Raw genomic sequence first — 26,477 nt, 5'->3', positions numbered from 1 at the left:
TTAATTAATTGTTTTATTGATTTCCACATCTTATTTGGATCATTTTGTATTTCATCTATCAATTTTTCATACCATTTCTTTTTAGCCATTCTTAATACTTTGACTGCCATATTTCTACATTGTGTGTATGTTTTCCATTTTTCATTAAAGACTTTATATTCTATTTGTTCTGTTTTTAATATTTGAAAAATTTTGTATGACTCATCTCTTTTCTTTATAGCATTTTTAACATCATCATTAAACCACGGTTTTGGGTTGTAACGATATTCCTTTTTAAAATTATATTGACTTTTTGTTTTACAATCTACTATATTCTTATAAATTTTGTTCCATATCCTATTAACATCCATATTATCTACATTCCAGTCACATTTTTGTAATTCTAATCTTAATTTATTAAAATTAATTTTTTTAATTATATCAATTTTTTTTGTTTTTTTAAACTTAAGTTCATTATGTTTTTCTATATAAATATATACAATTGAATGGTCAGTTATTCTTGGAGTTGATTTTACTTCACAATAAATTTTTTTGTTGTTGGTAAATACTAAATCTATTAATGTGCTCGATCTATTATTAGTCCTTGTATTTTCTTTGACACATTGTCTTAAACCAAATATATTTGATATTTTTTCTAATTTTGCTGTGTAAAAATCTTCACATTTGTTCCAATTAAAATTCCAATCTCCAATTAAAACAGTATCCAAAATTTGATCAAAACTCCATTCTGCAATATTATTTATAAATTCTATGAATATATTCGGATTACTATTTGGAGATCTGTATGCTATACATAATATTATGGGAATTTTTTCAATAAAAATCTTAACTGTGATAGACCAGTATGTCTTATCTTGATTATTTTTAAATATAGTATTGAATTTTATATCATTTCTAATATACAGTATAACACCTCCTGTATGTCTGGAATTAGAATCACATCTAATTATATTATAATTGCCAATATTTAGTTCAAATTCTTCAATGTCATTTGTGATATGGGTTTCAGTTAACCCTAAAAATATTGGATATTCCTTTTCAGTAATTAATTCTATTTCCTCTTTATGTTTTAAATAACCTTGTGCATTGATTAATATCCCAGTTACTGATTCTTGTTTCCCATATGAACTTGATTTTTTTAATTGCTATACTATATTATATTGTATTTTATTATAGTAATTTTGCTCGTATCTTTTATAAATTGAAAAATTTCTATCCATGGAGTTGTGTTCCACATTCAAATTAAGATTTAGTAATTTATTTGCTCTACAGCAATTCACACAGTTTTCTTTTTTGTTGCATTGATTTATTAAATGTTCTTCCGAACCACATTTTATACAATTTTTTTTATTTTTACATTCACTGGCTTTGTGATTATAACCATAACAGTTATAACAACGGTATATGAATATGTCTTCATATACTTTACACCTATCCCATTCAATATTTAATTTGCCTACATCCATTATATTTTTAAATGTCGTAACATCTACTTCAATAATAGCATCATACTTATTAAATTTGTTTTTTTTAATATGTTTTACTTCTAAATAACATTTGTTTTCTTCTACACATGTGTTTTGTTTCATTATACACTTTTTTAGTTGATCATATTTTAATTCTTCAGAAATTCCAATTATTTTTATTTTTGGTTTCTTTAAATTTCCTACTTTTATATTATATTTATCTCCTAGTTTTTTTACTGCATCTGTCGTAATTTTCGATGCATCTTCTTTACTATCACATGTAATTATTATACCTCCTTTGCTTATTGGTCTTATATTTTGTATTCCAACTTCTAATTCTGTTGGTTTAATTAAATTTTTGCAATCCTTTTTTGTCTGCTCTATATTTTGCAAATTTTTAGGTATAATTATCGCAATATCTTTTCCTTTTTTTACGATTTCCGAATAATGTTTCTTTTGCATTTTATTTTTAATAATATTGTTATTTAAATTTAGTTTATCCTTTATATTATAAACATCTTTTCTAACATCATTTAATAACTCAATTATTGAGTTATTATTTTCATTTTTATTATTTACATCGTCCCTATTAGTTTTTAATACATCTAATAAATGTTTATACATTATATCAAATGTATTAGTTATAATGGTTTTTTTTTCTTTTGATAATATATTACCATTTGATAATAATATATTTAATTTTGTTTTTAATTCATCCATTTCTTTTATTCTATTTTCTGGCGTAATTACGCCCGCTATATTCACGCCGCTATCGGCCATTTTTTTTTATGTAACAATACTAATTATTTCTATCTTATACTATTTATATATTATATTAATCAATCTATTTATACTATTTATTAAATTGTGCTACTTACGCGCAAATATCTGCCGGTTTTCACCTCCAAAGGGGTTGGTTACCACAATCTTGGCTAATTGCACGGCAGACACATGCACATACGATGAACACAAACAACTAACTTATTAAATTAAAACAGATTTTTATAAGAATATTGACTTTCGAGACAATATAGTATAAGGAAATCTCCCCTGAGAAAAGTTAATCGACATTATTATAAAACACATGACATTGAGGTTGATGAATACGCAAGAAGCAAATTTAAAATATCTAAATAATTATAAGCTAACTAATAAAAAGATGTACAATATATTTAAAACTTTTGAACCCATTTCCAGAGAATTAGACGAAATTGTCAATCCAAGACAATCTGGCGAAGAAAATATAAGGGTTCTAAGTGAAATACTAAATTTAAATATAAATGTAAATAATTTCAGAGATTATCTTGGTAATATTATAAGAAATAATAACAATTGCATTAACCTCTGCCAAGGCGAAACGATGATTTTCGTTCATGAATACTATTTGGTCAGAAAGGAGCAACTTTAATTATCATATTAAATCTAATGAGCGTTAATTTAATAGGTTTGCCGCTGTTTTCATGGGACCCTACACTAAAGGTGCATGTTCAATCATGGCTCCGAAGTCAGCATCATTCGTCTGAAACTGTGAAATCTGCCATGGTGAAAGTTAATGAAAACTAAAATATTTTTTGGAATTAATGTATGGAATATAAATAAATTTATTTGTAATTGATTTGGTTTTTATTTTTTTTAAATAATAATTATAATAATATTTTTTTTAAATCAAGGGGGTAGGTTGCGCTGATAGTAGCGCAATACTGGACATCTATATATACACTGCAATTATACTCATTTGAATCTAAATCTTAAAAAAGTGCATATCATTATATTTATATTTTTATGGTGGTGTACAAATCACATTGATTGTTGAGCATATTATATGTATTCAAGTTGATAATCAGGTGAAAAAGTTCGATTGAAATTATTATTTATTAAATTTAAATATTCAATGATACCCGACGGAGGCACAGCTTTCCAATCAATATCCAAAGTGAACAATGGTAGGTTATAAAATATACATGCGGGTGTGTTGAAGCGTTAAATGTAAGAAGTACGGATATAAGATTTTAGGCGTGTTTTACCATTGGTTATTGCATAGCACAGTGGGCGTGGTATTTAAAGTGAACGCCCCTTTACCCCTATAAGGAGAAGCCTTCGCCGTTTGCACAGCCAAACGGAGGCTTTCGAGGAATCAAGGCTTTCATAAAGCGCCAATAGTGATATCAACATTTTGTATATTATCAAGCACGTTGCGGATTGTATAAGTAAATTATTATATTTTTATTTTGATTTATATATAATATGTTTTACGATGTTCATTGTTTATGTAAAATATTGTGATAATAAATATTTGTAATCATACGCTAAAAATACATTAAGAAATGTATGCTCTAGCGTTACATAAACTAAGTGTAAAATAACAACATTTTACGATTTAATGTATATTTTTCATGTACAAAAAATAAGAGTTTTTTGTGTAATATTATGTATGCTTATTAAAATAAAAACAATAAATACAAATTAAATTTCTTTTAAAAGTTCTAATATGTTTTATATTATAATCATTACATATATTTGAAAGTAATTTACTTTGAAAAGTTCAGTAATTGGATTATTTTAACATATATTTTAAATTCATTTTCATAGTAGTAAGTAGAAAATATCTATAATTACAATTTTATAAGCTCATAGCATAATATTGATGGTCTTAATTACGTGACACTTGCAACTACATAATTGTCAAACTCCTTACATATAGAAATACTTCATAAATGTATAAACTACGTAGAAATACATAAATATCATATAGAAATACTTCATAAATATATAAACTACACATTATTTGAGTATACATATTTTTACCTCGTGAAGTGTTAATTTCAATAACAATAAAGTTTCTTGAAATGTTTTTATGATTAGATGTGAGATATTCATATGAAGCAAAATATCGATTTTGAGTAATTTTCACACAATTGATATTGTAAACAGAAAATATGATAGTTATAAAACTTACAAATAACATAGGGTATTACATTTTTTTTAAATAATTATACATATGATAAATTTCGTTTTAAATTTATTTAAAAAATGTATATTTTTAATATTAAATTATAAAGTCTGAGAAATATTTTTTATTAAATGTTTAGCATATGTGTTAATATGTAAATATGTTAGCATTTATTAGGGCAATGAAAAACTCTATATATTTTATATATAAAGAATTAAATAATTCATATGATTGTACAAAATAATTAAATAATGACTACTTTTGCCCCTATATTAATATTTCGTTTTATGAATACGAACGCACATTTTTCACATCAGTTAATTATTTAAGTAAATATAATTTTTATATTAATATAAAACTAAAAAAGAAATCACTTACTTTTATATTAGTGTTTATGGTAATCTTCTACAGTATTTATTCCGCGGCTGCAATGAGCGAACAATACCGGAGGAAATCCGATCCGAGTCTGTAGCCGCTTGGGGGATGAGAGTTGTCGGGGGTTGAGGGGATTTCCCTCTTAGCGTTATATAACGTCAGTATCGCAGCTGCAACCCTCGAAACAACACGTGTATCGCAAACAATCACCCTTCATAGCCAACAACTTTTCACGACAACTTTTTGCGAAAGTGAAACCAACTATCTCGTGTAAAAGGACAATTTGTTAATTATTTTAACAATTCTTCTACTATGAACTTTGGTTATTGGTGTTGCTGAGTACTGTAGCTGTTTTGTCAAAAGTGAGTAAAATTGAATTTGTTAATAAATTCGTATTTCGAAAACTTTAATAACATTTTTTGTGCTTCATTAAGTTATTTTATTTACAATTTTTTTTTATTTAAAAATAAAAAGAACATACATATTTCTTTAAATTAAATAAATTTTACTTATACTGACAACACTATTTAGGTTATATTCTACATTTATTACAAGCAAGTTAATAATTAGTTAAATAATTAATGCTTTAATTCGTACATTTTTAGTTAGATATGTAAATCAAATTAAATTGTAATATTTTAGTGATATATTTTTTGTAAATTTTTCTTAAGCAAAACTTTTATTTTGTGTCAATTTGCTATACATAAACGAATAAATGGAATCGTTTATTAATGAGTACATAATATATTTGTAAATAAACTTAAGTTTAATTTTTATTGCTTATCTCTTATATTATTTCCAAAACATTACTTTTATTTACAGTGGATATAAAAAAACGTTCACGCTAAAAATTATATTATTACATTCAATATATTTTTTTTTTCATACATGTATTTTTATTAAATCGTGCCTTTTGTTATGAAATATTTAGCTTTAATTTTTTTTAATTGATTAAAATAATACTTTTATTTAATGATTAATCACTATGTTAATGATAAAGTATCCATAGTTGGTATTAAACAATATTACTAGTGCTATAAATACCTAAAAATTAATGATTTTTAATATTTTATTCATGCTATTATGTTTCGAAATAATGGTTTTATTTGTTAAATAAAAAAAAATAATTAAAAAGTCATTATTTTCAAGCTCTGTACTCTGATTGGTATTGGAAAATATTAAAAGTTTTTTATTATGTACATATTGATCACTTTATTAATATGTAAACTGGCTTACTCTATTTTACACTTAAAAATTAATCTAAAAATCTCATATCCTAAAAATAGAAAATAATCATAATAATATACTATAAAATTTTAAGACTATTATTGCTTCCAGTTTATTTTAAAACTGTCAGAGAAAAATGTATATGGAATAATGAATATATGATGCTTTTATTATTACTTAATTTCAATATAAGTTGCACAGTTTTTTGGTCGTTTTTATAAAATTAGACAATTTATATTTAAAACTATCGATATAACCTTTTTAAACAGTGATATTAATATCACTGTTTAAAAAGAGTAAAAAATCTGACGCTGTCTTAAAAGCAAATAATTATTTTGTAGAAACCAATATTTAATAAATTAAATGGGATCTACATTCTTTTTGTATAACCAGCCATTATTTATTTTAATGATAATAATAAATTTTGTTGTTTAAATAAGGCATTGAATACTAATAAAATAAGCGTAGCTAGTTTTTATAATTTTTATAAATATTTAAAAATATTTTAAATTTTTTATCTCTGTTTTATAAAAACATATAAATGTATTTTCAAATATATAATAACATATTTAAGATACCAAGCAATCCTCATTCACATAACTAGCAATGAATATTTTTCACTCCCTTCAATTATGCAGCGCCGCATTAAAACAATAAAGAAATAAAGGCGCAAAAGCCTTTTACGCCCTTTCACCCCAGAGGTCGTATCTCACCTCCGCTCACGTATCATAAAGCACACGTAAGGGCAATAACTCAACTTACCTCGCCTCCAAGTTACCCGGCTGAAAAATATCAAATCATCTTTAAAACTTTATAAAATTGCCGAGGGGCGAGGGTTGATTCTCGACCCATACACTGCCACTTTTGTCAAAATTTATTTTAATTTTATATTAATTTATACACTCGTATAATCAAAAATATCAAAAATAATTTTTATACAATATTTTTATTTTTTAAATATATTTTTACTTTTTTATTAGATCTTATAAGTCATGAAGAATGGCGAGAAGGTGTTTGGGCCAAGTTGAGGTCCTGAGGGTGTTATTTAGCATTCCGCCCGCTCGACACTTAGTATCGCAAACCCCACAGTGAAAGTGCCACCCCAACTCATAACCCTGCAAAGAGAGGCTGGGCCTCCAAAATCTGCAAGATTTATGTAATGTGAAGTCATTACAGACGTGACAAGTCAATGCTCTTTACGTGACTGAAACATGCTACTAAAAATATGTATGAACTTATTTTCACTACCATATAGATATATTATATAACCTAAACAATATTATATCCAAATAATGATGCTTTACAGATTTTAAAATCATAGCGATTTTTAGGTAATAAACGACTTAAATAAATATTTAAAAGCTATATCTTTTATATTTGATTATTTCTCAGATTTATTAAAAGATGTCTTATGCCGTTATAAGTATGTACTATCTCTTACATAATAAATAAAACATTTTGTTCTCAGTTAAATTAAAGGTCAAATATAAACTATTTTATTTGCTAACATTTAGAAATTCTACTCGTGATGAGCGAAGTATTTATCTCTCAATTAAATTCCTTTAACATTGAAAGACTGCTCTTGTAACTTACCAATCGTTACGACTAGGGAATCCAATCTCAACCAAAATTTATGTCACATTATTTATACATCAATAAATATTTGTATACAATTATACTATACAACATTAATAAAGTATGTTTAAAATGACAAATACAATTTATTGCATCTATGACATTCATTCTAACTAAGTACATTCAGATAAATAATCTATGTATATACAATAGATTATAAAATAATATAGAATTGACAAATAACGTGACATGTTATTTATTACCATTAATGATCTCTCGTTCTCTTTCTCTAAATTCATTTTATTATTAATATTGCTCACATATCTGAAGTTGTTATAATTATATTTTTCGCTATTTAATGGTTATTTATTACATGTAAGCATACGGCTATCCCGCACGTGACAAGTGCAGGTGTTTCGAAAATTTAAATTTATTCAGAAACCAACACGATTGTTCTTGACAATATGTCGATCCCGAAATGTTGATATCGCAAATAGTCCAGCATCCTTGGATTAGATTCATTAGTTACGAAAAATGCAATTAAGAATTTCTCGATCAAATCGTTTATGCCTTAAAATGTGACAGTAAGAATAGTTGTCTCAATTACACAAGTGTGAAATTACTTCTTAATTAACTAACCACTTTTCAATGCACTGTTTAAAAAATAAAATCAAATTAAATTTGGGAATTTTATTTATTTTTAATTATAATTATGATTATGATTATCATAACTTGACAGTTTTACCTATGCATCATGATGTTTCTTATACAAATAATAATTTTATTATTATATATTTAAAATAAATATATTTTATGGTATAATTATCGTATATAGACATACATATACAATACATTACACCGATTCAATCGAAATGTTAAATTATACTATTAAATATATAAAAAAATATTATGGTGCACACCTGAAATAGATGAGCATAATCCCAGATAAATTTTCCAGCCACGTCCTGGCCACGACAGGCAAGAATAACGGACGCAATTGCGACTCTGTAGGGAATTAAGATCTTTACTGAATTATTTGTAGGTGCTTCTTGTTTATCGAGTAAAATTAACTTGCTGCAATTGGCATTATTTATTGAATTAATAAATTAATATCATTGACTTTTTCAATGATTGCCATAAATATTGCTCGCTTTTAAAGATACTTAATCTACACAAAGTGGTTGAAATTTAAATCTATAGTCATGTACCTATTTATATAATATTATAATATATACAAAATAAAAAAATACTATTTAATAAATTAATTAGGAATTAGAGATATTATAATTACAGTAAAATTAAAATTTAATATTCAGTTTACATATTACGCCAGAGCTGATTCAGAAAATTGCGTTTATCAGATAGAATTTTTTTATGTAATAATATTTTTTTAATTCGAATTTTAATATGAAGAAAAATAAGTGTGTTGTATTACTAGGTATGTTATTGAATATGGCTGCAGATTTACTAGTATAGAGGCTATTTATTTTTAATTATCAAAATACCAAAAAAAAAAATATTTATTTAGTCACATAGCAAGAAGAGTTTTTATAAACATAATTTTAATTAACATATGATTTGAAGCTTTAAACATATTTTTTTAAATAATTTAGTTTTAATACTCTGTTAAATATTTTGTACAATGTTCGCTTTTTATGTTTTGAGTATTTAAAAGATATAATAATATGCTAATCCTTTCTTCTGATCCTCCCAAAAAACCACATACAATATTATGAGATCAAGGCATTACTTTCATCATAGATTGCTTACTATTATGAATAAAACAAATAAAAAGAGCAAGATTAAAGCTTGCGGAAATAACACAATTTAAATCACCTCCAGGCCTCGACTTTTTAGAACATGTTTCTTAAAAATAAATTTAAATAGATTTTTTGTTATGTCGCAATTAATACCATAACACCAGCGAACATTGTATTATCAGAGAAAGGGATGTCCCCCGCTCGCAAATGAGCAAATTTATGCGTTTTACAACAAACGGCAAACCCTTTGCGAGCACCAAAAAAAAACGATTAAGCCCTTTTAGCCAAAGATAAAAAAGTCATCTTGGCGGGGCTGCGAAAAAAGGTGTGGAAAAATGATTTGCATAAAATGGACCTACCCTGGGGACATAAATATTTAAAATGCACAAGCCCAAAACCGCCACAAGCAAAGACGTAATCCTGAAAATTAATTCGTTTATCGCCCTGCGAGTGTAAGGGATGGGCATTTATCACCATTATACTCTCGTATAAACCCCATCGTTTCGGGTTTTAACATGTAAATATAAGCACACTGATGCGTGTATCATACACCACATCATTTTTGTGAAGCATCATATCATTATATATTTTACACCAATTTTATTTTATCCGAAAAATATTCTCCTTCTCAAAATTGAAATTGCGCATATTTAATGAACGTGTCGAGTCCGACGCTCTTCCTAATCACGTTAAAACAGATACGCAAAACCGAGTGTTCTTATGCATTGCATTAAATATACCTAGGTATGAAGAGGGGGGTTGGTTCAATTTCATTAATTCGCAACTCCGTTTGTACAAGAAAACCAATTCTGGCGGCGTGTTTAATCATCTTCGTGCCCTCGGTTTTGTATTCGTTTTCTCCAAATTCATAATTGATGCTCATTAATTAACCAAAGCCGCGAAATCGAGCCGCGAATCCAAAATGAACGACAAGGAATAATATTTCATGGCGAATGTAATAAAATTATACGATATACCTAAATTGTGATTGACGCGTGCTAATTGAATATTAATATAGTTATTTGTCTTATACAAGACTATGATGAAAACAAGTTAATGACGTAAATGTATCTAATAAACGAATTTATATGTCGTTCTAAAATAAAATATCAATCTCAAAGAATATTTTCCATTTTTTCCATTATCGTAAAATCAAAAATAAGATGATTTTATATTATCAAAAATAAAAGCGTAACAAATTTATGAAGCGAATTTTTTCCAATTCTTATGTAAAGTCATAGTAAGACAATTAAGAATTTTCAGGATAGTCGATTTAAAAACGTTTCCATGAAAAATATCTTTGAATAGTAATATACATATATGTATATATACAAGTACAAAAAAACTGATATTTATCTACATGTTCAGAACGACAGAAAATATATCATTTAGTTTCTTAAGTGAATTTACGTCATCAACTCATATTTTTTTTTATTTTACTTTAATTATTTACACGGGAAAAGTAAAATACACTAATCTTTCAAAATGACTCAAAATCATGGTTCCTAACCTTTTCGAAGCTACCGAATATTTTTTATAATAAAAATACCAAAAATTATATAATTGTCTATAAACATACTTTTTATTATATGTTTTAGATAATAGACAACATATGTAGAAAAGTTTCTGTTTTTAAATCGTTTGTTAATTTATTAATATACACTTTTATTGCAGCATAGAATTTTTTACTGTTATTTTTTAATACAAAAATAATATTTTTTATGCAAAATTTATTTAAGTTAACCAGCACGATAGACGAGTGGTATAGATCGCTGACTATTAACCTGAAAGACTTGGGTTCAATTCCCATGTGGAGCTAAATATTTTTTTTTAATTTTTATCGTGTCTGGATTATTATATACTTATAATTCCGATCAATCATCACAATTTAGATTTTCCTAATCTCACGGATGAATATCGTGATCATTTAATAAAATCGAGCTAGTGCAAAAAATGTTTTTATAATGAGCTACTACAGATTATAGAGAATATATTATATGTATTGAAAAATAATTATTTACCATAATAATATAATATTTATTCATATTTACAAAACAACTCCATGTTTAAATATAGCGTTAAATAATCGACATACTAAAACATATGGAATAAAGTAAAAATATTACAATAGTAATAATATATACTGTGATGTAATATTTTGATTAGATTTTATCGAAATTTTGTATATAATTATACCATAAATAAGAATTTAAAATATTATATATTGAAAAACGGTTACTTAATGAAACTTCTTTAAATAACTTTTAATGGGATCTGAGCTGCCGTTTACATATTTTAGAAATATTAGATTTTCTGATAAGTAATAAAGCAATATTATAACTTATATTATTGATTGGATTAAAAATACCGGCAAAATTTGCTATTTTTGGATACCAAATATAATTTTTAAGACATATTATAATATAAAACCACCTGTACTTACATTTTCAAAAAAGCTAACATAATAGTTACTTTTTAAGTTCTAAAATTCGACGTGAAACTATACCCCTGGATCTTACTTTAATATGCAATTTAATTCCCTTGATGTTATTCACTTAAAACATAACAACTAATTAATCACTTAAAACATAACAGCAAATATATTTTTCTAAATCTATAGTTGTTTTCGTTTGACCAAGATGTGTGTGCGCCATGCAAGGTGTCTATCTCTTGAGGTAGTGTCTGATCATTTTGCCTAACTGGTGGGCAGGTTTCTCTTTTCATTGTGAATGTTATTTGTAAACATTTTGATTCATTTACTTTAATTCTTTAATACTTTTTTTAATGCATTGTGATGCAGCTGCAGGATCTTTGTGTAAAGCGAGAATCGCTATCGTCCGCGAATGTGGCAGTGGTAGTTGCCATAGACTTTATAATATCTGTAGACCTTCAGCGTTTATTTCAAAGAGCGATGATAATTCCTTTTGATGGTTGACAAAGAATAATTTTCCTTTTATGTATGACTTCAGGATTGCGTAGTAGGCGAGTGTAAGTATTTTTTTTATTTTGTAGGGAAGGCGATCATGACACACCTTATTAAATGCATGAGACACATCAATAAATTGTTATCGATTATCTGAACCACTCCATGTATGTATTTATACATGTTTAACAGCGACGTATTGGTGACGAAAGTCGAATTAATGTTTCGGAATTAGCTTCTTTTCACTCAATATTGGTTCAAGTCTTTTTAAGAATGTAATATTTTAAATACTTTAAATTAAACGCAGAAGACATTACTTATTGCAAACTAAATTGTTAAGTGTTGGCGTCTTCAGAAAGTCATAGAAACCTCGGTATAAAAGGGATTGAAAACTTTGGTCAGATGTATTGCGAAAACATTTGCTTTTTATGTATTGCTACAAAAAGTTAATAAAAAATAATATTAAAAATAAGCAAATTATTTATCCTTTACAAGGTTAAGAATTTTAAACGAAAATTTTAATTTATAAATAGCATATTGCTTATTTATGTGTTACTTAATTATTTAATTTGCTTATAAATATTTTTTATTTTATACTAAATACAAATGCCCCGGGGCAAAAATAATGGCAACAGTCTCCGCTCAAATACAAACAACAACTGTATTAGGAGCGCACGTTATCCTAGAAGGGTTTTGGGTAAACAACGCGGAGCGTCCTGTTCTCGTAAATACATACATGCTACATACAACCATACATCCACCCTCTATTCCTATTATATATACACTTACACATGTACAATATACATATTCGCATGCCAAGACGCACATAAACCGGATCCGATGACTCAATATTAATATTTGCGCTTATTTAAATGCGAGAAACCGCCGAGAAATATGTGTATATGCTGCATACATGCGTCCCTATTGAATATGCATGATTATGCAAAACTGTTCGCGAGCAAAACATATGCGGAACGAACCAGAGCCAAAACTTTTGTTTTGTACTTTATTTAATCAACAAAAAATTAGTTATTTTTTTAATGAATAAAAAAATATAGAAAATAATATTTTGAATTCATTCTTCACATTCGCTGTGTAAACATGCGGTATTCATCATTGCGGGCGCATAATGAAAACACAAAGATTTCTCGCCCCACAAACTTCGCCCCACAAATTTGGGGGTGAAATTTGCTATGCGGCCATGTACATAGAGCACAAAAACGCGACCGAAGAAAACTAATTTAGAAAATAAATATTGTTTTAATCAAAAATATTACACTGCGCTATGAGTTTATTATGTTAGAGAGAAATAATAAGATACTTTTTTTATTTGATGCTTGTTTACAAAATTTGAAGGGCATAAGAAAAAATTCAATATAGGAGATTTTTTAATGCTTCGTTGGAAAAATAATTTATTTACGAAATAATAGCTCGTAGTAAACATGTTTACTGCAACATGCAAGTTCGTTAGACATGTGAGCCGATAATCGTGTATAATATAATATAAGAAGCTTAAGACTTTTTTATACACATATCGATACTAAGAACAAATAACGCTGAATATTTTTATTTTGCAATTTACAGGAAGTTAATTATGTACTTTATAGTGCCATTTCACATTACTATGTGTGCTCCCAGTTTTGTTGTGATATTTTCTTAAATTGACCTGTACGATGGACGAAAGTCGCTGACTATTAACCTGAAAAACTTGGATATGAATCCTACATGGACTTTAATGTTTTTCAATTTCATGTCTGGGAGATCAAGATTACTGATTATTATATCATTTTAACTCCAATCCATCATCACAGATTAGGTTAATCTAGATTTTCTCGCTCTCACTGATGATAATCATGATCATTAGCTAAAATTTATCATTAGAAATTATATTAGGTTAATTTTAAGATTTACAAAATTGATAAAAAGTGCATTTGAGCTTCAATTATATTTTAGGAGTAAATTATAATGTAAGTTTATTGCTATAACATAAAAATTGTTTATTTTCTTAGCTTCTAAGCAATATAATAAGTATGTTCTAAAATATTTTAAATATATAGTATTAATATTTCATAAATCTATTGCACATCCAATAAGTTAAAATTAACAAATATGTACCTTTTGAATTTTTCAAGATTAAATATATATTTTTGCTATTTTCCGTATTTAAATGCTATAAATAAAGAATATTTTTTTCTTAATTTCAGTTTATAAAGTCTATTATTCTGTATAAATGTGTTCAATAGTGAACTAATTGCAATGAATTTGGATTCCTTGACATAATTTTTATTAATCGTTCCTTATTTTAGTTATTTTTAAATAAATATTTCTTTAAATATATTGCTAAGAACATATAAGAAAACACTAATACTAATAAATATTTCACATATGTATAATATTTATACACATATATTATACTTCCATCAATCTATTCTGCGACACTTTTAATCTATTGATTTTTGAATACCGTTTTTAGATCAAATTCAGATCAGTGCAAAACGTATAATTAGATTATAATTAATAATTTTTATATAAATATCTGGATCTTTGAAATGTAATTAATTATTAACACTATTTATATTGTAGATTTATGATTGTGGACTTAAGCATAACAATAAATGCATTATAAAATAATGATTTCGCAGAATATATTGGAATCTGTATAGTAATCAATAATTTGTGTATTATTTTACTATGTGATTAATGTCACTGACTATTATTAAAAAATATGTATTGTTATCATTGTTAATTGTTGCTCAAAGAGGTCGATGTAATATTTTAGGGGGTTGATTGAGGGGCGATGGAAAAAAAGATAATGAAAAGAATTACATGTTTGAATTGGTAGTATTAATATTCTATCAACATGTAACATATGTTTTTTTTTTGATTGGTGTGAATCGATCTAAGCTTAAATATTTATTTACAATGAGTATTTGTATTGTATACATATATAATATCGTATAATTTTGTAAGTTTTATTTTTATAAAAAAATCATTTTTAATATTTTATTATATTTATGTAAAAATATGTTTTCTATGTATATAAATATATTTTAACTTTTCCTACATCTTTTATATATTATTTTTCTGATAAAATCTAAAATTTTAAATATCATTTAATCAAAAAAAAGTAGTCCTTAGTGCTTTTATTAAAATTCTTAATGTAATAAATACATCTGATTTGATATGCTTATATGGAATATACAATACATAATACTCTTCAAAATAAGTATTGTTTTTATTGTATATCGGTACATTTTATGAATTAGTATTGTAATGCATTATCATTTCTATTGTTACGTTTTTTGAGGCAAAAGTGGCTACACGTGAAAAGTGATTCTAATTTACCCCAGCAACGATAATTGCGAAGTCCTTTTTATTTAATATTTTTTTACCGCTGTAATATGATAGGCATATGTTCGATGCATTATAACTGGCTAAATATAATAAACAACTTTTAAGTAAGTAGCGAGACACAAAACCATAGTCAAAATTTGTATATTAGTGACATATATTTCATTAATTATAGAGTATTATTACAGCTAATAATTAGCATATTTCACATAGCACGATTTTATTATGATATTTATCTGTGAGATTAAGATAAACTTAAACTGCGGTGAATTATAATTATTTAACGATTATTAATTACGAACTCAATGAAATACAGTAAGGTTCATATGAGGTCTTTTCGGAAACTGTAATCTTATGAAGTTAAAAAGCACGCAAAATGATATTTTCACATTTAGCACAACAATTTCCGTCTCATTTACATAATGTAATGATTTTTGGCGTAAACCTTAGTTCCATTGTATAATATGATATAAGTGGACCCATGTTACGAAGTGACATAATTGGAGCCCCAATTTTTAAAACCAAATTTTGTGGTGGCTTTTCAGATAGTATCAATAATTTAAGCGCTCGATGGGGAATTGTACTGTTTGCTATTCATTGCCGTTGCAAAGGTTTTATGTTTGTTTACTATAATGACTTATACAATGTAATATTGTGTAACATTCTGTTTCCTGTTCAAAAATGGTTATGCAAAATTGAAGTTATCCAACTGAAACATTGCAGAAGTATCTAGCGAACATTTATACACCATGTGATTTTTAAATATATTTATTTATTATATATTTCATAACTTATTTGTTATACATACTTAATTTAGTAAACAGTTTAAACTAAACCATAAAAAATAATTTCAGGCCACAATTAGTAGAGGAGCAATCTAATGTTGAGAACCAAAAGAGCACAAGTCACACACAAGTTGCGCGCATGAACACGACACAACATGGGTAAATGTATCCGCGGTATCGCATAGAAAGCCAAGCGACGTCTCATACATTCTGTTCTCCTGGTACGGGCGTACGTCTCTTTTTCAAAGTGAGCCATCAAAACTGACTGCTCGGGCCAACGGCCCCGGGTTGGGGTCGTTTATTAGTTTATTTTACATGCTTTTTTAATCAATACAATCAAATATTTTCAAAAGCAATGATAACACAATATAATTTTCAACGAACATAAAGTTAGTTGAGAATTAATATTATGTATTGATTTAAAAAAAAAAAAACATTTCAGGTATTGTAATTAATATAATTACAAATTGTTACCATGCTAATTAATTGAACATTTATATAATCAAATGATGTGTGAATAACATTTGTAATCTATATGTTATATTTTTTATTTCATGTTGACGACATAAGTTATTTTTTATTGTTTTATATTGTTATCTCCCTCATCGCCCGGTGCGCGTTGTCTTGTCCCCCTTGACATCGATCCGTCCCATTCGAATGCTTTCGACCAAAGCCGGGTAAAAACTGCACAACAACTCTACCAGGAGCGCAGAAGTATGAATGGAAAAATGTAAACAAACTTGTTGCCCGCGCAAGCGAGCGAGTGAACAACAGCCCGTATATACAGATGAGAGCGAAAGAGATAAATAACAATTGTGACAGTACAAACGGGGCTTCTCGCTGTGCGAGTAAACCTTTTCCGGTTGCGCAATTTCATGTTTGCGGTCAATTTTTAGTAACTGGTATATAATTTATTAATTGTATTTCTATTTTTTTAAATAAAAAATACCACATAAGAAAAATGGTAAAAAAATATACACAAGATATATTCACAATATAGGAAATAAAATTTATTCCATATTCCAAGAAATATACATATTTGTATATCTGCAAAAAACTTAAAGCATTTTTAATGTAACAGATACATATTTAGAAGACCGTAAGTGAATTTCTTAGTCGCTTAGTCGCTTTAAAAATGAATTGATATACAGGTGGCCCTCGACTTTCGCACAATTCGCTATATCGCACATTTAAAAAAAATATTTTTTTTTTAAAAATTATAAACATGACTAAGAAACGAACAAAAATAAATCTAGGACTCATAAACTTCATACGATTCGAGACAAAGATGGAAATTAATAGACGTTCTGATAGCGGTGAATCTTTTGCTTCAATCGGACTTTCGTAAACAGATCTACGATATGTTAAATTTTGCAAAATAAAAATATAATCAAGGAATACGTTTAAAATTGTGGAAATTAAAGATATATTTCCATAATCTTTAAAGATATGTTTCCAAAAACATGGATGAAATGGAAAAATCGTTGTCATCATGGATCGATGACCAACATCAAAAAGATGTCCCTCTGAGTATTTCAATTATTCAAGCAAAAGCTCTTAGTTTGCACAATGATTGGTAGGATAGATTAAAAAAAAATTAACACGGTTTTTCAAGCAAGTAACGGTTGGTTTTACAATTTTATAATAAGGTATTCTTTTCATAATATTAAATTTACTGGAGAATCGGCTGATGCGTATAAAGATGCTGCAAAAGAATTTATTTCCTAATTATCCAAAATTATTAAAGATGGAGAATATTCCTCTAGCCAAATATTTAATGTAGATGAGACAGGTTTACTTTGGAAAACTCTTTAACAATGAAAAATATGAATGAAGCCTTCACGCATCTTGACAAATTTTTAAATATTATGGAAGATTGTGATCCCAATGGAGAACGCATATCTCAAGTGCGTAGGGCGATCAATAAAGACATAGCATGTTATAAAATACTATATGAAGAAAAGAAAAAGAATAGTAGAAAACAGTTTCAAAGGAAACACCCACAAACCCCACTTAAACGCGTCTCTTAAACGCATCTTAAACATCTTATATTTACTTGATAAACAAATATTTTAAAATACACAAAATTTAAATTTCTCTACTTTCGAACATTCAACATTCGCACACATTTTCAGGAACCAATTATGTGCGAAAGTCGAGGGCCGCCTGTATATGTATAGTAGTAAAATATATTTTACTACTTTATTGTCATTTAAAATAATACTGCAGAATGTTTAAAATTCAGTAGGACTAAAAATTCATAGTCGTGGGTTCGATTGCCGCTGCATAATTATTTTTTTATTAATACAATACGCCATTATTACATCTATTGATTGTAAGCTATAATTATTAAATTATTGTCACTGATTTCCAGACTTACTTTTATGCTTACTTTGATTGTTTGTGATCTAACGCCTGTCATGCTTACAAATGTCTCAGATACTTGTACACAGGGCTTTTTTTAATAAAAGAGGTGCTGGAACTCAAGAATTTTACTAAAATAATATAATTTTCTATGCCAAGAAGCGCATAAAAAATTAAACAAAATGTATATAAGAGGACGTTTCGCCATATTGTAAAAAAGCGGTCAATTAAATTATATCTTATATTTCCATATTTTGTATCTATACTTTACATAGCTTCTTATCATACTTCTGTCCTCGTTTCTTTTATTGTTTTGATCCTTTTATAGTTGGACCGGCGATTGAGAAGTTACCGAAATTTTCTTTCATAATTAAACTTTTACACTTAAAAATAAGTAAAATGAAAATAATGACGTCATATTTACGTAAAAATAAAGAAATGAACGCCGTTCCACCGCGAAAATATAAATATTATCATTTTATTTTTATATCTATATTTCTAATGAAATTAACAAATATTTTTATTTCGTTACAGATATTTCCAAGCTTTTGAATATGAAGAGTCTGAACCAACCAGCCCCGCAGAGGACAAAGAAGCAAAACCATGCAAACATTCCATGTCCTATAGAAAACTGCGCTAAATTCACATACGGAAAACTTCCTGATCATCTCACAAAAAGGCATGGTCTCACCGGCAAAGAGAGGGAGATTGTGAACGAAAAGCAGAGGAAGAGATTTTTCAACGGAGAACTATGTCAAGTGAAATTCTTGAAAGAGTCCGCCATAATGGAACTATGGGGTGACACATACAACGACCCCAACATAAAAATGAAGATACACGAGAGTTACGCAATGGTCAAGATCAGAATAATACCAATATCTGCAACCAGAAATAGAGTTATGCCACTCACAGAGCAAGACGCAAACATTCTAACTAACTATAATGCGAGGACTATTACTAAGCCGCAGAAAACGACGAAGCGGAAGTCGAGTGTTGCAGAAAACGTGGAAAATTCTACAGCTCATGCCACTAGAAGCAAAAGGAGAAGGTCTTGCGAATTGTCTTCGAGTGAAGAGGAGGAAAATCACAGCATACAGGAAAGTACACCAGAAACAAATACAACGGATGCTTCCGAAACTGAAACACCTTTACGTGAAACTTCCAGCGAATCTGAAGTGAGCAACTATTCTTACGAAATCGTTAACGAAAAACCAAATTTGGCGAATGAACGACTCCAAGATTTACTTGATTCTAAACTGGATGATAAATATAAATATGTAATCAATGACATGAAAAAGTCAATGATCATGGGGAGGACATTGAGTTCGAAAAAACAGAGAACTTATCGTACTTACAAACGATACGCAAAACGTTTGATCGTTTATCTGCAAAAGCAAAATCCAATGGCGGCCGATGATATCGACGATTTACTAGGAAAAAGAAAATATGTTTCAATGTTCATGGAAGCGATGAATAATTACTTCAAACCGAAAACTGTAAGAAACTACATAATCGCATGCATAAAGTTGTTAGATTCGCGTCTGTTTTTGATGGAGACAGATCCACTATGCAAAGATAAGGTTGCAAGATTAACTTTAGTATATAATCTTATGCACACGTACCTAATAGAATGCATGAAGGTATTACCTAAGAAGAATCGTCACGGCAAAAAAGCAGAAATTCATTACGAAATAGCAACAAATAACGATAATGTGAATAATAACAAAAATAAATATTCGTACGAGAGTAGTCACGAATATAGTTAAATATTTAACATTGATATATTAATATAAAATAAAATATTTTGCAAAACTTTTATGTTATTTTTTTGTATATATAGAAAAAAATGCCAAAAATATTTTAATGAATGTGATGTGTATATAAATAATGTATTTAAAATAAAGTATTTATTCTTTTAATATGATCATGACAATTATTCATGGCAAAGTGTAATTAGCAATAATTTTTATAAGCGTCAACATCGATAATAAATTATAGTAAAATATTTTAATTTAAAAAATGTAGTAAGCGTTGAATTTGATTTATTTATGTATATTTATATTTTTGTTATATAATGAGCTTATATTTGTTTTAATTACATTAATATAAGAAAAGGATAAGTGTCTATCCTATAATCGTTATATTATTTGTTTTGTTATTTGCAACATATATTGTGGTTCTTATCTAAATAAATAATTAGCTAACATAAAGTGTTTTTGTGTAGTTATTTTATACTATTACTAGATTGACATTTACATTTTTTAATATTCCTACATTTCTTAAAACCTAATCATTATATTTTTTACAGCAAATTAAACTAATAGTTCAATTATAAATTTAACTAAATATTTATAACTATTATGAGTAAACAAATTATTAAAATATAATTAATTGTAAACTACATTATTTTTATTAATAAAGTTCTTGTTCTCTCCTTTTATATTTTAATACAACATTAATTAATATTTTAAGCAAAATTATATTGAAAAAATATTTAGAATGTAATAAATTTCGATCAGTGAATTAAAATATTATATGGGCTGATTTTATAATGCTTAAATAAAAATATGATATGCTCACGAAAATGGAACGCAGAATCAGACCCAAATACGTATTCGAAATTTATGATTTCCTAATAGAAGCATCAGTGTGCTAAAACGGTGCTCTCCCGATAATATAATTTATTCTTGAAGCTTTATTAATCGTTTTCATTTAGAACTATTTTATTTTATAATATAATAATATAGAGTTTAATCAATAAATTAAAGTATAATTTAGAGTATTTTAAATTGTTCAAGTAAAAAATATTATTATCATTACAGATAAATAAATTTAACTGTGTTACGCAATCAGATCGAAATTATATGTTTTCCTAATACAAGTTTCAGTTCGCGAGTACGGTATTCATCAGCCAATTATTTTTTTATTTATAAATCTGTATTTTTATAAATAAAAAAAAACGACACTATGATAGTCTATTTATTTTAAATGATTAGTAAGTTTAATATTTCATTAAAAAAAATATTGTCATAATTTATAACATGTATTTCTGATATAATTAAAGATTTGTAAATAAATATGACTAATACTTTTATAATATACATATAAAGTTAAACAAATGTTAAGTATCTGTAAACTCTGACTTAAACGATTGAGAACGTAACTTAATTTTGACAATAATCAGATGGAAGTAGTATGATGAGGAGCTATTTCGCGATAGTGAATAATAAGTCCGTAGAATTAAAGTTGCCTCTACAGGTTCATCGTTCATGCGGTGAGAAGTTAAAAAACGCATAAATGCGGGAATTGTGATTCGCATATTGCGAAAATTTACGCGTGTATAAATTCTAATATTCTGGAATTGCCATAGTCTCGAAATATACTTTCGGCAGCAGTTTGGTTGTTGATGATAATAGCTTGGCGAGTTATTTTGTGTGTATTGTAGAAGGAATAGTGAATTTATTGACAATAAAATACCGTTATAATAGTTTCATTATAATTTAAACAAATGTAGTGGATTATCCACAGCGAAGACCATTAAACAGCCAACATAATTTTATTTTTGCCTAATTTTGGTTTGGAAGGAACCAATTTTTTTCCGAGGCACGTGCAAAAAAGCAGCGTTTTAGTGATCTGGGTAAAAGGAATGTTTGACATACCGATGTATTTTCTAAAGCGGGGAACTAAAACGATACAAATAACGAAAGAATTTACCGCGTTTTTAAATATAAATAATTGTTACATAAACCCCAAAAAAAGGTTAGTATTACAGTTCCTCAGAGAAAAAAGCAGGTAACTATAATTCCATTGTTGTCGAATGCATAAGATATTACAATGGTTCCGATTACATTCTAAATCCCACATGATTGGTTAAAAAGACGGGGAAGAGAAAGATTTTTGATCCCATGTCGTACTTTTAAGGAACAAAAGTACCACAACAGTATAGAAGTAATCTAGTAGTTTTTTTATTCTAGAAAATATTTTTGTAGGTATGAGTGTATTTACTCTTGTTTTTCAGTTCACAAGCCAACTGCCAACTGTACACTGCACACGAGACGATCTAGTGGACACTGACTATACACACCACACATTATATAATTAGTATATCTAACAAAATAGCTATTATCTGGCTTTTATCAGCAAAAAAATTCTCGTAAATCGAAAAAAACGAAAATAAAACCGAAAAAATATCGGTTCAGTTCCGGTAAAAATAATGTTTTTTCTGGTTTTCGGTTCGGTTCCGGTTCGGGTCCCTGCTTTTGTCACTCTCGCAAGAAACTATTAATTACGCATAGAAAAATATTACAACCCGAGCTGGGTATATAGAGCCATCTATGAGGAAGTATAAAAAATTATGATAATTTGAATAGCGAGATTTAGAGCTAAGAAAACTTTTTTGTTTTTTAACGGCGCCAGGGCTGTCACTGCGTTCATAAAAAATATGTCATTTGCAAATAAAATATAAATTATTTATTATGATTATTATCAAAAAAAATACGACAATTATTAGTTACACTTAGAAAAAGATTACAACCCGAGCTGGGTATATAGAGCCATCTATGAAGTAGTATCAAAAACTATGATAAAATGAATAGCCTGACTTAAAACTACGAAAACTATTTTTGTTTCTTAAGGGGCGCCAGGGCTGTAACTGCGTTCATAAAAAATATGTCGTTTGCAAATAAAATATAAATTATTTATTATGATTATTATCTAAAAAATACGACAATTATTAGTACACTTAGAAAAAGATTACAACCCGAATTGGGTATGTAGAGCCATCTATAAAGAAGTATCAAAAATTATGATAAAATGTATAGCGTGACTAGAACTACAAAAACATTTTTTGTTTCTTGAGTGGCGGTAGGGCTACATTCCTCGTTCACAAATAAATTATAAATTAGGTATCATGATTATTATCAAAAAATACGACAATTAGTTACATTTAAAAAAAATATTAAAACCTGAGTTGGGTGTATAGAGTCATCTATGAAGAAGTATTAAAAACTATAATAATTTGAATAGCGAGACTTAGAACCATGAAAACGTAATTTTAAATTTAAAAATTCGCGGCATTGTGGTCGTTGAAATGTTTTACCTATGGCGGCGTAAAAAGGGTTAAATTTACACTAAATATAAATCATATAAAAATAGATACGCATAACAAGAATCTGTATTATTTTTTTTTAATTAAGCACGTATTGCGATTGAGTGACATCTTCTTGCAAACTTAAAAATTTATATTAAAAATGGTTTGAAAACTAATGAATTTTATTTTAAATGGTTTGAAAACTAAGAGAATTCGGCGAAGTAAATATACATTCTAAACTTCATGTTCTCCTAATACTCAACGTTTCCTCCGAGTCGGTCTCCGATATCAGGGCCGATATTAATTAATTTAATAAATTAACAAGCGACAGGTAAACAAATCGGTCTTTCTTTTTGCAAGTATGATTTTTTTTATAAAAAATAATAGCAATTTTATAACTATAACAAAGATGGATGCGTAATGGGTACTATTTACATACAATAATGTAAATAAGTAAATAATAATAATAATAATTACATATTCTAATATTATAAATATAAATATTAGCATAATTATTTATAAGGACTAATTTATAATATTGTGTACAAACGGGTGTATGATGATTATGAATATGTATCGAGTAATATTAGAAAAACATTATTATATTTAACTTTCAATATTTTAACTAATACACACACATGTCGATACAGATGCTCGCACACACCTACCCATTTCCAATCAAAGTTATCGATGATTGGCAATACCCGTTACATCCTATCGACTGATTCGGTTTTCACTAGGAACGCATCATACTGCAGGAGATAACCAATAAAATGTATTTCCGATCAATAGATACACGTACCGACGCGCGTCAGCCGTGGCGCACCTTTTACCTCGACCGTACTTGAAATTGGCAAAATTGCAAAAAAATATCCGGTCGAGTTGGCAATCTGTGGTTTGTAATATTGGCGACAAAAGAGTTAATTCGTTGAGGCAACTAATCTCATTTGGTATTGTCTCGGTTCAAGAGCCTTTCGTATCGCTTTCCTTGGTAGCGGTACTCCGTGACTCAAGAACGAAAGACCTCCTCGGCGTTATGCTGCTCTAGTGCATGGGATTTCCCATGTGGAGCGTTTGGCATTCCATGTCGACGGTGGCATTCCGAAGAGTTTTTGTCGCTTTTCTAGTGATTTTCACTCGTTTTTCTATTGAATTTTGATCGCAAGTGATAGATAAACTATTTAGTTATAAATCTGAATAGATAAAATATTATATTTATAATAAAAACAAGTCAAATATGTGCATTATATAGAAATACCATGCATATTTTGAATACGTATAGAAATTTATCCATTTAGTTTGTTTGATATTATTTAAATAAATATGTACGTTTTTCTTATATTTTTTTTTGTGTTTTATTAAGTATAGTTAGTATTACGATACATATTAAAATGTACATATATTATTATTGAATGTTTAAGAATAAATATTGTAGCATTCCTTTGCTAATAACGAACTATGCTTTCCTACTACCTACTTTTCGTTTAAAATAGTGGCATATTTGTAGAAATTTTCTAGTGATTGATAATTAAAAATGATAATCTAACCCAATTAAATTAAGATAGCTCACCAATTTTTATGAATCTTGTTAAAACGAAAAATATTCAATAACATATTTTTTTTTGTATTTTAAACAAATTTATGAAAAAATACTACAATGGTATTATAATTAATAAAACATAAAATAAACGCGTCTGTCTGTCATAGGAACTTTCACACAAACGTTGTACAGTAGCGACGTGACATTTGCACATGTCATTTTGTTGCCATTTCTAGGACAATTGTGCAATTTTCAAATATCAACTTTTAATTTGAAAATTGAGCTGAACAGCGACGTGCTGGTAACCGATTACGTGCTACTGCAATACGTGAAGACAAAAACTAAGAACATTGTACAATATAAAGCCAAGTATAGAAAAAAAATTGTAATAACAGGATGAATAAAATTAATTATAAATAATACAAAATGAGTTTAAATCTATCCTGGACGAAGTCAGGTGATAAAACTAGTAATGTTATTAATCAACATTAACAGTTTAAAATTATAATATAAAAAAGATAATATTTATGTCCCATGAGAAATATAATTTATTCATAATCTTGTGAGTAGTTTGCCGAAAGAGAAGCTATTTTACTGTTTTATTATATCGATGATCAGAGAGGTATTATACGGATAATTTAACATAATAACCGTAACTAATATTTTAATGCTTTTAAATAAATTATTATATTGCTCTAAATTTATTAATTTGTTTATAAAATATTATATGTTTTAAGTAAATACTATTTAATTTTATATAAGATATTTTTTATGAAAATAGCAAGTAAAAGCGACTCACGTAACTATGAACTACAATATATTTCTGCTATTTTATTTTCGGATTTGGATTTTAAAATATGTAAATTTTGAAAGTGGAGTGATCAGAAAGTCCATATAAATTTAAAATAAACCACAGTTTTTTGTTATTACTGTTAAGTTGACAAATATAGACAATATAAAGCCATATATATACTACTTAATAATCAAGATTTATGAAGACTCTTGTTTATTGTAACAAGTCTCTTGCTGTTTTTTTACTTTTTAAATAAAGTAATTAAAAATATGTAATAAT

General features: G+C 27.4%; 1 protein-coding gene and 1 long non-coding RNA gene across 2 annotated transcripts in view; one reads left to right on the top strand and one right to left on the bottom strand.

Moving 5' to 3' along the window:
• The window catches only part of LOC148227429 (uncharacterized), a 57,302-nt gene extending 34,466 nt beyond the window's left edge, over positions 1 to 22,836 (bottom strand). The window contains exon 1 of the long non-coding RNA XR_015812031.1: positions 22,782 to 22,836. This is a non-coding gene — a long non-coding RNA (uncharacterized LOC148227429). The remainder of the gene's footprint in view (positions 1 to 22,781) is intronic.
• On the top strand, positions 3,577 to 20,542 carry LOC148227430 (uncharacterized). The gene is made up of 3 exons (XM_088201845.1): positions 3,577 to 3,673; positions 4,828 to 5,153; positions 19,311 to 20,542. Exon 3 carries the CDS (start codon positions 19,331 to 19,333, stop codon positions 20,540 to 20,542), a length of 1,212 nt encoding a protein of 403 aa, XP_088057971.1. The 5' UTR covers positions 3,577 to 3,673; positions 4,828 to 5,153; positions 19,311 to 19,330.
• Positions 22,837 to 26,477: the final 3,641 nt, after the last annotated feature.

The sequence above is a fragment of the Plectrocnemia conspersa genome, unplaced genomic scaffold (assembly GCF_051122295.1).
Source record: "Plectrocnemia conspersa isolate PC_06_02 unplaced genomic scaffold, ASM5112229v1 ptg000013l, whole genome shotgun sequence".
In the NCBI taxonomy this organism is placed as follows: domain Eukaryota; kingdom Metazoa; phylum Arthropoda; class Insecta; order Trichoptera; family Polycentropodidae; genus Plectrocnemia; species Plectrocnemia conspersa.
Note: the sequence above shows the minus strand (reverse complement) of the source record. Positions and strands in the feature narration are given on the sequence as shown.

Bases quoted from the DNA above. Each gene is read 5' to 3' on its own strand.
- LOC148227430 (XM_088201845.1), top strand. From the start codon at position 19,331: ATGAAGAGTCTGAACCAACCAGCCCCGCAGAGGACAAAGAAGCAAAAC.